At 38.1% G+C, this 13,013-nt stretch overlaps 1 protein-coding gene across 2 annotated transcripts in view; it reads left to right on the forward strand.

Annotated features, from left to right (window-relative positions):
* Positions 1-200: 200 nt before the first annotated feature.
* Positions 201-13,013, forward strand: part of cpne5a (copine Va) — a 178,691-nt gene continuing 165,878 nt past the window's right edge. For both annotated transcript variants that reach the window (XM_049485537.1, XM_049485538.1), the window contains exon 1: positions 201-803. In XM_049485537.1, the coding sequence (XP_049341494.1) occupies positions 694-803 (110 nt within the window). In that variant the 5' untranslated portion in view covers positions 201-693. The remainder of the gene's footprint in view (positions 804-13,013) is intronic.

Below are 13,013 nucleotides of genomic sequence, written 5' to 3' on the forward strand. Positions count from 1 at the left end.
TTCAGATCAGCTTCAGAGTGATGCGCTGCGGAGATGCGGCACTTTTTGGAGTGTATGTTGGGGGGGGGGGGTACTGAATAAACCCCCATGTGTTCTGTATTCTGCAGTGCACTGGTGTGGGATTAGGCGGAGCCCCTCACAGACAGAGCAGACCGGAGCTGCTCCTCTTCTCTTCTCCTCCTGTGGGTTTTTTTTGGCTCCTTTAGGGAAAGTTTGAGTGTTGAACGGAGGGCAGGGCGCGTGCTCGCAGTGCGCAGTGATTGTGTGGGTAATAGCTGGGAGCTGTGCGGCTCCAGGATCGATGCGCGAGCGCTGCATTGAGCGGCAGCAGCAGCGCAGCGGGAGAGTGGAAGAATGCGCGAGGGGTGGAGTTGAGCTCTTTTACTTTACCAGAGAGAGAGAGAGAGAGAGAGAGAGAGAGAGGGAGAGAGAGAGAGAGCGAGCGAGAGCGCGACTCTCCGCGGACTTTCGCAGCATTTATTCTCCAGTACCGCGCGCTCTGAGCTGTTTGAGTTCCTCTCGAGCGCGTCCCGGTTCCTCCGGTTCTCCTCTGTTCTCCAGCACGCGCTCTGCTCCTCGTCTCGCGGGCTCCACGCGCTCTCACCTGGCTTTACCTCCAGGCGCTTATCAAGCCCACCGCTCCCTCAGAAGAAGCAGCAGCAGGCGTCCACGCTGCCGTCCACGCGCCCAGTCATGGAGGGAGATGTTATGGACAAGCTCGAGGACATGGCCTCGGTGTGCGAGTTCGACCCCATCACCGGAAACATCCCCGCCACCAAAGTGGAGATCACCGTGTCCTGCAGGTACTACAGTCTACAGTCTTCTAACACTCAGTCATGACATCCTCCATCAACCAATGAATATAAGTTGTGCCCAAGACTTAGTTTTAGCATTTTAATGAGATGACATATCATAAGATCATGGTCACAACTTAATCATCTTGTTTTCTTACTTTCACACTAAATTGTGGCAACATCTTTAGTTACCATTGCTTTTTTTGATCTAATGAGATAAATCAATAATGACCACAATTTAGTAACAAGATCTTGTTCCCACACTTTACTAAATCACAGACACAACAGCATTATCTCATATCTATATATTAATAAATCCTGGCAATGACTGATTTTGTACTTTGTACTTAAGTAAGACACTAAGTGATGATTTAAGTGTGGAACAACATGTTACTAAATCATGCTCTCAACTTAAGCATTCTGTTCACACACTTTACTAAATTGTGGCAACATCTTACCACTGATTTTTTAACTTAGTAAGGTGTAGGGATGAGATTAAATAATTAAATAATGGCCACGGTTTAGGGAGGCATGGGAACAAGACAATTGTCAAGATCTTGTTCCCACACTTTACTGAATTATGGCTACACACTTTTGACAAATTCTCATGGCTTAGCAAATCAAAGTAATGACCTTTTTTGGCATGAAAACAAGATAATTTAGCTGTGGCCAACATTTATTACATTTGTTAAAGGAACATGACTTTGTTACTAAATCATGACCATAACCTAACCATCTTGTTTTCACACTTTGCTAAAATGTGGCCGCACCTTACTTATTCATGGTGATTACTTTTTTTTGGACTTATGTGTAGGAATAAGATAAATAAGAAGCGCTTATAATTTAGTATGGAATGGGAAATAAATGATTAAGCTGTGGCCACAAACGCTTTGTTCCCACATTGTCGTAAATGTATTATGCTTGATTTGATTATTTAATTCCCAAGGTTTAGTAAATCATGGCTCAATCCCATACCTTTCTAAATTGTGACCACAATTTATTTATATTTATGCTGGACCTCACTAGCCAAGCTTGGTAGAGTTATTTAGTTGGCATAGTTAAACCAATATTGGATCCAAAAATGAACCATCATGTTTGTAATAGAGATGTATGGACCTTTAAATTGGTAAAAAGACAATTTAATATTTCTCAAATGATGTGTTTTTAGACCTTTAAAGGGTTTTTTAACACTCACATGATATCTTAACAGAACCAACAGTTTTCCTTCAATAATATTGCTCAAAGAACATGAACATGTCTGTAATGTGTTTGAAATGCCAGAGCTATTGCTAGTGAAAGCATTGATTTCCCCAGTGTTTGACCAGCAACACTCCATGTGTGTTTAGCTGCACTTGTGATGCTTATTTTCTGGTGCAAAGAAGCAAATCGTATTCTATTTTCAATCCTACTGGTGTAGAAATCAAAGCATTGGTGATTTTAATTCAATAGGAACGTTGCTGACAAGCAGATGATAAATCAGCATTAGTTCATTTGGGATTTGCACTGATATGGCAGCATTTGATCGTATTCTGATTGCGCAAAAAAATAAAAAGTTGCGTATTACTAGTAAACAATGAGTACACTTAGAGTACAGTACATGTGATGGTTGTCGATGAATGCCTCAGTGTTTTAAATGTTTTTTTTACAGTGTTTTATAAGCTGTTTAACATTGGTGATATACAGTAAAATCCTACTCTGCTGTTGATGGTTCTGTATGTAGGTTATCTCTGCTTTTTGTGAAATTATCTTAACATCTTAAATTACTGTGAGATATAATAGAAAAGCACAAGAGAACAGCTCATCAGAATAACTACGAATCATCTGCAGGTTAAGATCTTAGCAAGTTCCTCTTCCTCCCATTGAGATGAATACAGTATCTTATCTTATCTTAGTATCTTTATGAGTCAGAGCAAAACGCACCCAGCTCCACAGATTCATTGAATATAAATACACTTCACCCCAGTGGGGAATTGGAATATCTTTCTTGTCCTATATTTGCCCCGAACGTTGGAATAGTACACACTCACACACTCACGTGCAACTCAAACATCTCTTTATTTCCTTTTCTTTTTCTCCCCTCATGACTTGTTCAGATTTGATTCTGTGCCGAATCAGATCTGAACGCATCTCTCCATCGTTCCCCCACGCGTCGTCCTGATGATGGAAGCGTGTTCAATTAACCAGCTTGTGTTATGGTAAAAGTCAGAGATGGGCTTGATAAGAAATTCAATCTCCTTCATGCCGCCGCGCTATCAGGACCCCGGTCGGCCAAATTGCTCTGAGTAATGGGCTGGGCTGTTGGTAGCTGCTGGTGTGGCGGGGTTTCAATCATCTTGAGGAGAAATGGATACAGCTGGCACATTTAATGCCTGCTTTGCCTCAGTAATAGACACTTAAAGTAAATTATGCAGTCCAGCCCAATTTGGACTTAATCATGTTACTAAAACTGCCAAGCAGACTGCCCCAAAGCATTCACTGAGCACGAATAGCAGCTACTTCCTCTCCCCAAAAAAACATAAATTAAATAATTTACCAGCTTAATGTGTCTTTAACTGCCAGGGCACTCGCGTGGATACAACTGAATTCATTTAAAGTTAAATGAAGAAGGCACTTAGCTGATAGTTAAATGCTAAACTTAAGACTTATTACAAATGAAGGTTCGAGCAAGATTCTTGATTTGGATGTCTAGAATTAGCAGGAAGAAGAATAGTGATGGAACAATCCACTTTATAAATATATAAAACTGATATAAAACTGCCAATACGGAAACAAATGCCGATAAAAGGGCTCTTTTAGTTTATTATTAGTACTATGATTATGTTACATAATGAGGCTGAAACAGACCACACAGCCCTTTGAAGAGTAACGATATACATAAGTGCATTTAATTTAATGTAAATGGATTCCAAAGTCATTTATTTGACACATTGTATACACAAACACACAATAGTTAATAGTTTTCTTTCAAATTAAATATTTTAAATGTCATTAAATATATAAAAAAAAGTTAAATGTTAAATACAGGGCTCTAGACAATTTTTTATGCGCTGGTTTTCGCAGGAAACTTTTATTTTGACACGTATCATAGTGAATTAGCTAACAGCATTGGCTAACAGCTAACTGGTGACGCTAACTGTATTAACAAGCTTAATGATTCACTGTTTTTTAATAACAGATTGATTTCTCAGAGCTGGTTAGAGTGGGTAGGATCTATGGTTTGATGTTCGACGTGGATTATGGCTGTAGTTCACTTGAGATTACTTACAGTTACTTGTTACATGCAGCTGTTGGCCCAATGCTAGGTAGGCTAACAGACTGCAGATGTTAATGGAGATGGCTGACGGCTAACTGGCGATGCTAACTGTATTTCCGAGCTAAATGAATCACTGTTTTTTAATAACAGATTGATTTCCTAGTGCTGGTTAGAGTGGGTAGGATCTGTGGTTTGATATTCAATGTGGAATATGGCTGTAGTTCACTTGAGGTTACTTGTTACCAGCAGCTGTCTGCCCAATGCTAGGTAGGCTAACAGACTGCAGATGTTAATGGAGATGGCTAACGGCTAACTGGCGATGCTAACTGTATTTCCGAACTAAACGGGTGGGTGTGTTTGTGCTGGTTAGTGTTTGTAGATTCTGTGGTTTTATAGTATTATATGGATTATGACTATAGTTCACTCCAGTCTGTAGTTTGTACCCTCACAACATTAGAATGCAGCTGTCGGTTCAGTGCTAGCTATGCTAACAGACTGCTGTTGTTAATCTGTTCACTGCTTGGATGTTGATTTTACAAATACTACATGTTGCCGTTCTGCTGTTCGACGTTTCCAAAGTGAAAACTTTTCAGAAAATTTATATTTTTTTGTAGATAAACAGCTAAACTTTACTCAGTCAGTCGCAGACTGAAGCTGCTGGGGGTTCAGGGTAAACTGTGGAACTGGGATCCAGATCAGTGATGCATTTCGTGTTAACGTTATGGTGGGTTTATTGTCCAACTCAAGCTGCGGACTGGAATATGGATCGGTAAGTGGATCGGCCGTAGTCACCCGATATCCGATACGTTAACAGACATCCCAAGATTTCAGATCATGTACCACCCACAGTCAAACTAAAAAACCCAAAGTACCACCTAAAACTCATCCACAGGAACATATGAAAGCATGTAATCAATGTGAACAAATAACACAATGTAAAATATGGCTATTGAATGATGTTGACATTAAACTAAAAGTAATGCTTTTAAAATGTAAACTCCAATTTATAAAATAAATGCTTCAAAGTGACTTTCATGACATTTTTTGTAGTTTATGAAAATGTTGTCCATTTTAGAGATGTTTTAATCTCTTTTACCAGAGAGAGAGAGCGAGAGATGTCATTGTCTCCAATGAAACCAGGCAAATTTTTAAGACCCAGAGACTTGGACATCCCATAAAAACATTAAAAACAAATTATTTAGTGATGTACCACCTTGGTGTGCTTCATATACCACCAGAGGTACATGTACCACAGTTGGAGAACCACTTGGTTGCAGATTGCCATTGGTACTGGATCAGTGACTTGGTGCTCAATGCAGTCCTCCAGGTGGATGGTTGTTTTTGAGTTCGCTGTGTACATAATGGGCAATTGGCTGCTTCTTACTGGTGTGTTGGTTGAGTGCTGGTTGAGTGCTGGTTGATTGCTGAGTGTAAAAGATGTGTGTAGAACATGATTGTAAAACATCCTTGGCTTTCCTGAAAGGCCCTATATAATGATGACTTCATCATCATCAACCATACTGTGTGAAGCGTCTCAAAACTAAAAATATCTAGAAAAGTGCATTATTTTAAAGGAAACACAGAATGATTGCACAGCTGAATAGGTGGAACGAGGGATGAGAACAACAAACAGATGCCTGTGAGTCAATATGACTGTGGATTACTATTTGAGGAGAAGCACTGAAGGAGTAAAAGCATTTTTGGGAAATTTCCAGATAAAGACGCTCAAGGTTTTGTGAATGAAGAAAATGAATGCTGGTGAATAGAATTAAATAATAAGGGACGAAAAGATGAATGACAAACAGATGAGTGCAGGGTATGGGTCAGTAAGACTGTGGCTTACAGCTTGGTATTCTGCCCTGATCTCAGAGCACATGCAGTTTTGTGGGTTTGGCTTGTGTAAAAATGAATGGGACTGAATGGGAGGACCAATAGATGAAAGAGGTTGGGGGGCTACCATAAATGAGTACATGCAGTTTGGTGACTGTAAGATACAACAGAGCATAGATTTTGGTTTGGGCCAAAATGAATTGGATTAAATGAAAGTAACAAGGGATGAAACTAGTGCTGGGCAGGATGACCAAAAATGTATATCACGGTATTTTTATTTTATCTTTTATTTTATTGTATTTATTTTTGCATGAGTGGACTTTTATAGGTTTTATAGGTTTGTGACTTTCTTTCCTGTTAGGAGTACATATAATATCAAACATTAAGGCTTTAAATTAAGGCTTTGATTACTATTAGGTTTACTATGTCACACTATAAACTACACTATAAATAAAGAAATCAGACTTCATTAGCAGAAAAAACAGCTGAAGAGTGTAAACAATAGACCTCAGAAAAAAATATGCCAACAACTTTAACACGGCTTCCTTTTAAAAACACTATAAATGGACCTAAATTACTCAATGTTTAAAAGTATATAAATTACTCAGTATTTAAAAGATATATATTTTTAAAAGCGCTATTATATACAGCTCTTTCATACACACGTTTAATATCAATTCATAATCTTTTTTTCTAAAGACATTAGAGGCACATGTATATAATGTATATAATGTAAAGAGAGAAAAAAAAACAGCACAAAAAAAATAAAAAAGGAGAAAACAAAGGTGCAAGTGATAGAGGTGGGATCTTTCTATTTATGTCTTCACAAAGCATGTGACAACGTTCCATTTGTGCGACCAATTGAATACTGGAGGTTTTCATAAGACAGTCCTACAAAGGTCCCTGACTGCAGCCTAGATTTTGGAGTGTAGATAATCTTAAAAAAAAAATAAAGGATAGGATGCTCTCTAGGAAAAGTAATTACATTTCTTTAAATTATCTTTAAAAAAAAGGTAATTTAGTATTTTTTTCTCTGCTGTTAAAGGTGCATTAGGACAGGAGAGTGAGTGTGTGAAATGGCTACAGTAGTCCAATTTCAAAACACCACAGAGAGTAGTCTGCTCCGCCCACCCCACCCCAGCCACGAAGCTTATTTGGGTTGCCAAATTCAGCAGGCTGAATCTACACAACGTTAAGACTAGTAGGAGAGCACGAGCGAGAGGAGAGGAGAAATACAGCAATTCTAAACTCTTCTAAATCCCATATCTAGAGTTATATTGACTGTATGTTACACGAGGGAGAGTGTGCCCGACTGCAGCTCCGCGAAAGTACCTGACTGAATTAGCTAGCCAGTTAGCTTACCTGTTCAGGAGAAAAGTAGCAGCTCTGGGTCGGTCTTGTCGTCTTTTTGAGCTCTGAGTCTCCACTGTTCGAACTCACTGCCAATATTCACTCTTGTTATATTCCTGCTTTGGTCAGTGAGCTGTTTTGAGACATGCTGAGGCTTTTTAAGCTGTGTAGCAGCTGAGGTTTAACTGAACCAGCTCTGCTAGCTAAGCTGCTTTGCTGCAGCGCCGAGTGTAGGGTTACGTGCTGGCAACCTCGGTGGGCGGAGTTAGTGTTGGGGAAGGAGCAGCAGGAGGAGTCAGAGGACAAAACAAACACAAAACCCGGGACGGAGTGAAAACTTAAAATAGGAAGGTACTGCTGAAGCCCTGCTGACAAGAGCTGCCGGTGCTTTCACTCAACATGTTTCCTTAATATCTGATGATACATCCTGATCATTTTATCATTTACTACTGAAAATTAGTTACATAGTGGTTCTTTAAACATGGTGGTGGGTCGGTCAGTTTTTTATCTGTAAGAAAACACAAGGGATAATAAAATGTAAATGGAATCTGATAATGAGTATGTGAAATTCCTCTGCAGTGTTCTCTGTGCTGCACACAGGTAGTAGCTTTTGCTTTTTTCTCTCTACAAAAATGAATAAATGCCAATGCACAGCAGCAGCCGCAGCAGCCTCCCTGAATACCCGCATTTATGTCCACAGAATGTTCCTCTGACACGGCGATGAGCCACGGCTCGCTGGGGTCAGGGATTGCTGCCGTTTGTTTTCTGTAATTGATTTAGTGCCGGCTCTGTGCCTGGAGATGCAGCCGGGCACGGAATATAATTGCTCTCTGTGCCCCCTCCAGATATTCTCATAACCTGTTGCTGTTGTTATTGGACAACAGAAAATGTGGGCTGACAAACTGGGGGGGATTGAATTGGATAACCCTTATCACAAAAGCCACTCTGAGGCGCAGCGGCCGGAGACATTTATTAGCAGTGATTACAGTGTGGGTTCGGGCAGGTTGAGGATTTGATTTACTCAAATAATCTCAGGATTAAGAGGCGCTGAACATGTTTTACACTCTTTCCTTTCTAGTTACTTTCTAGACATAAATTTATAATTTTTGATGGTTTGAATTATGAAGCAACATATGAAAAATGTAACAAGTACAACCTCAAATCCTAAAAGTTTTGACGTTATGTAAATTGTGAATAAATATGAATAAAAACTGAATGCACCCTAGGGAAATTAATTGTACGTAAAACATATTGAGAAATGTCTAAGTATGCAGTAAATATAGATGTATGTACTTACTTAAAATATATTAAATATACATTAATTTTATGCTTTCATCAAATGTTTTAAAAGTAAACTTTGATCATACTTTTTTTGTGTTTTCAATAAATAGACTACTATGAAGTACACATTTAGTTCAATATACTTCTATAATACTTATTTCTAAATATACTTTTGTATATTTTTAGCAAAGTGTGTTAAAACAACTGTTACAGTTAAATCACTTAAAGTACAATGAATCATGTAACTTTTTAGAAAGTAAATTAAATTACTACATGGTTTATTATTACTGGTAAATACTTTACAAATTTAGTTATTTTTTTATTTGATATTTAAATGTTAAAAAAAATTACTGACATTTATATTTTCCTAATTACAGAGCATTGAAATTTTAACATTGTAACTGTTATATAAATGTAATACCTAAATATATAAAAAAAATCATGTACTTTTTAATATAATACTTTAAGTAAACTACTGTAACAGTTGTTTTTAACACACTTTGCTAAAAATGTACAAAAGTATATTTGGAAATAAATATTTTAGAAGGGCGGCACAGTGGCGCAGTGGGTAGCACTTCCGCCTCACAGCAAGACGGCCTGGGTTCGATTCCCGGGTGGGGCGACCCGGTCTTTCTGTGTGGAGTTTGCACGTTCTCCCCGTGTCTGCGTGGGTTTCCTCCGGGTTCCTCCGGTTTCCTCCCACAGTCCAAAGACGGCACTTTCAGGCTAATTGGAACTTGATTGAAATTGCCCCTTAGGTGTGAGTGTGTGAGTGTGTGAGTGTGTGAGTCTGTTTGTCTGTCTGTGTCCGTCTGCCCTGCGATGGATTGGCGGCCTGTCCAGGGTGTATCCTGCCTTCCGCCCGATGCCTGCTGGGATAGGCTCCAGCCCCCCCCCCACCCCACCCCCCCCCCCGCGACCCTTCACGGATTAAGCGGTTGACAATGAGATGAGATGAGATATTTTTGAAGTATATTGAATTACATTAAACTAAAAGTGTACTTCATAGTAGTATATTTATTTTAAATGCACTATATTGCATTTAAAAGTACAATTAAGTATTCATTTTTTTCACCAGGGCAAAAACTTGTAAAACAGCAAAAAAGCAGTAAACACACCTAGGTAAAACACGAAAGAAGAAATGGTAGCGATGATTGTGTGTGGTGAAGTGGTTTTATATAGTAAGTGAAACAGGTGTGCTCTGTATTCTGGTGATTGTAGTCTGGAAGGTGTCATGTGATGGAGCGAATGAATGGTGTCAGTGTGTGGTGCATTCTGGGCAGTGAAGTCCCAAAAGTTCCAAGACAGGAGATCACTAGTAGACACAGGTGTAGGAGAGACCGGAGCACCTTTGGCACCAGGTGTAACAAAAAATCAGACATTTTACCATTTAATAAAAAAACATTAAATGAAACAAAATTTAGAACTTACCTCAAGTTCTGAGTGAGTTAATGGTTTTCTCTGAAATAGTAAAATGTCTGAGAGCCAACACCTGATATGTGCTATGAGTTCTATTGTGAAGAAAATAAGTATAGAAGTCTAATAGTGTAGTATGAGGTTTGCTAAATCACTGCATTACTTTTTTTGGAATCGTGGTTCTACATGACTGATATTAAACTGTGTATCAGAATTGCTTTGCATCTTCCCATCCCTGCACAGCTTGGTGGAAGGGGTAAGGGAGGGCACTTGGCGCCAGGAATAATGTTCTCAGATGTGAGGGAAGAAACAGAGACTGAATAATTCATGTGTTTCCAGTGTGAAGGTAAAATGGGGCATAATGAAGAACCCTAGTTTGGTGCACTCTCTGAAGACTTGGTCGACTCTTACACTGACTTTTGACCCCGACCCAAATCCTAACTTTTGACAAATGGGTGCTTCTGGTTCTCTGTATGATAATTTCAAAAACATTTTTAGAGTTTAAATAAGCTCTGCAGTTTCTATACTAATCCAATGCACTAAAAAATGGTAATTCCACAAGAACTATACACACTAAGAAAAGTGAGTACAGATTTGTACTTAAAAGAGTATAAAGCTCGTCGCTGGGGCTGTACCTTATATTGAGGTACAAAAAAGTATCTTTCAGTGAAAGTCCTTTTTTGTACCCGTGGTTTTTGTGCCAGTAAAGATTATAAAAATTAGAAACATTATCATCAACTAAATATGGCTCAAAAACTTGATGATCCAAAATTGTTTGGCTTTCAAATAAAAAATGTGCAATTAAAATATATATTGTTTATTAGTGCAGTGGTACAGAATACTGAATGTACCCTTTGGCTGCAGGTTAAATGGTACAAATTTGTACTCATTTCTGTTAGAAATGACTTTGTACTTCAGAAGGAACAAATCTGACCCTCTAAAGACCAGTATTGTACCTTTGAGGGTACAATTATGGAGAGTGTACCTTTGAGTACAAAAAAGTACTCATATCGTACCTCTGTTTTTTAGAGTGTAGATGCATATGAAGAACCTTTAAAAGCTTCACATTATCTTTGTATTACTGTATGTGAGGTACAGTATGTAAAGTATGTTTTCATAATAAACTGTTTTATTAAAATTGTTTTTACAGTGTAGAAACATTAATTCAGCATAAGTTCTGCCAGGAGTCTCACTACACTACTGTACCTTGCCTTGACCAATCACCAGCTTCCACCTGTCTTTAGAAGACCTCTAATCTCACCTGTCTTCCTTCTTTCAGAAGCAGATTTCAGATTCACAATTTTAAGAGTCTTCTTACATAACTATATTTCTGAGCCAAGAACAGTTTAGGAACATCCTGCTTTAAGATTTTGGTGTCTTCATTGGGATTGGAGGTACGGAATTTAAAACCCCACAGAGCTGCATGCTGAGTAGTTTAGTACATTCATGACGTTCTATCACTCGTCTCAGTAACCAAATATATTAACCATTTCCCACTTTGGGAAAATTTCTGCTTTTTTTATTATTATTAGTATATTTATTAGTTATTATGTATTTTAAGTTGCTTCATGAATTAAAGAAACATACGTATAAATAAAGCACATTTTAGTGTTTTTTTCTAAAACATTTTTCAGAAATAGCTCTAAAAAATATATAGGGTCAGTGTTACATGTATCAATTTTCTAAAAAAAATAGAAGATGTAGAGTAAAATCGCATTGTTTATTTTTTTCCTATTTATTATAGTGAAAAAAAAAAGAATTTTATCCATTTGTCCGAAAGTTTTTAGCAAATTCAGGAAAAATTAAAACCATTAATTCATACTAAATTTTAGATGTTTCCAATTCCAAAAAGTAGGAACAACCGATTCTTGTAATAAGATGGAAAAATGCAAAAATCTGAAAAACAAGCTTTTTTTTTTTAAATGTGCAATTTAGGTTGTGAGAGGCTGAAAAAAAAATATTTTATTGATTGGACATTATGAAATAATATATATATGGTCAGCAGTGATGGTAAAGTTACTTTGAAAAAGTAATCCGATTACTGATTACTGATTACTCCTTTAAAAAGTAACTTAGTTACTTCATGGATTACTTGATTTTAAAAGTAACTAAGTTACTTTACAAGTTACTTTATTAGTTACTTTCAGCAGCTGCAGACACCACCTCCCGCCGCCTTAACATAAAAATTATAACCAGTTTTGCCAATACTCCCTTTATTGGAAAATGCATTTTTAACATCAACAATGTATCTCTATTAAGTCGAACTATTTCCTAAATACGTTTTTTTTTAATAAAAATAAAAAAAATTAACTTAACATAATTTTTTTTTATAAAAAATAAAATATGGTCTTTCTTGATTTTACTAAACATAAATACTTGTTTTTATAAAAAATATATAAAATAAAGAAAGTATTTCTTGACCTGACATATTTAACACTGTAAAACTGAACATTGAACTTGTTGTTCTCTGCAGGGCAGCAAGGAGTGGTTTTATAAAACAGAACCGTGTATATGGTCTAGACCAGGGATCACATATTTGCAGACTGCGGTCCGGGTCCGGACCCAGACGTTGTCCAATACGGACCCATACCGGACCCAACTACTGAGAAGGATTTAATTCTGACAGTGTTCATTTAAAGCACCGGAACTTTTCTTGTCTTTACGGTATTGTGAGCTCTGCGCCACAGCGAACGTGTGGTGTAAAATCTTTAAATGCTCTCCTCTGCCAATCAAATTTGTGGCAGACCGCTGCCCTGGCTAGTGAATTGGGACGCGGCCGCCGAGAACTGGCGAAAAACGAAAACGGGCGGAAACTAAAGACACGCCGAGCGCGAGAGAGAGAGAGACAGGGGAGAAAGCGAGACACGTGTGATTGGGGAAGAGCGGAGGGGGAATGGGTAAGGGAGCGGTGTGTGTGTGTGTGTGTGTGGAGGAGATGAGGTGGAGAGAGAGAGAGAGTAACGCACAGTGACTTAAATAAGTAACTTTAATCTGATTACTGGATTGGAAATAGTAACACGTTAGATTACTCGTTACTGAAAAAAAGGGTCAGATTAGAGTAACGCGTTACTAAGTAACGCGTTACTGAC

The sequence above is a fragment of the Astyanax mexicanus genome, chromosome 12 (assembly GCF_023375975.1).
Source record: "Astyanax mexicanus isolate ESR-SI-001 chromosome 12, AstMex3_surface, whole genome shotgun sequence".
NCBI lineage: Eukaryota > Metazoa > Chordata > Actinopteri > Characiformes > Acestrorhamphidae > Astyanax > Astyanax mexicanus.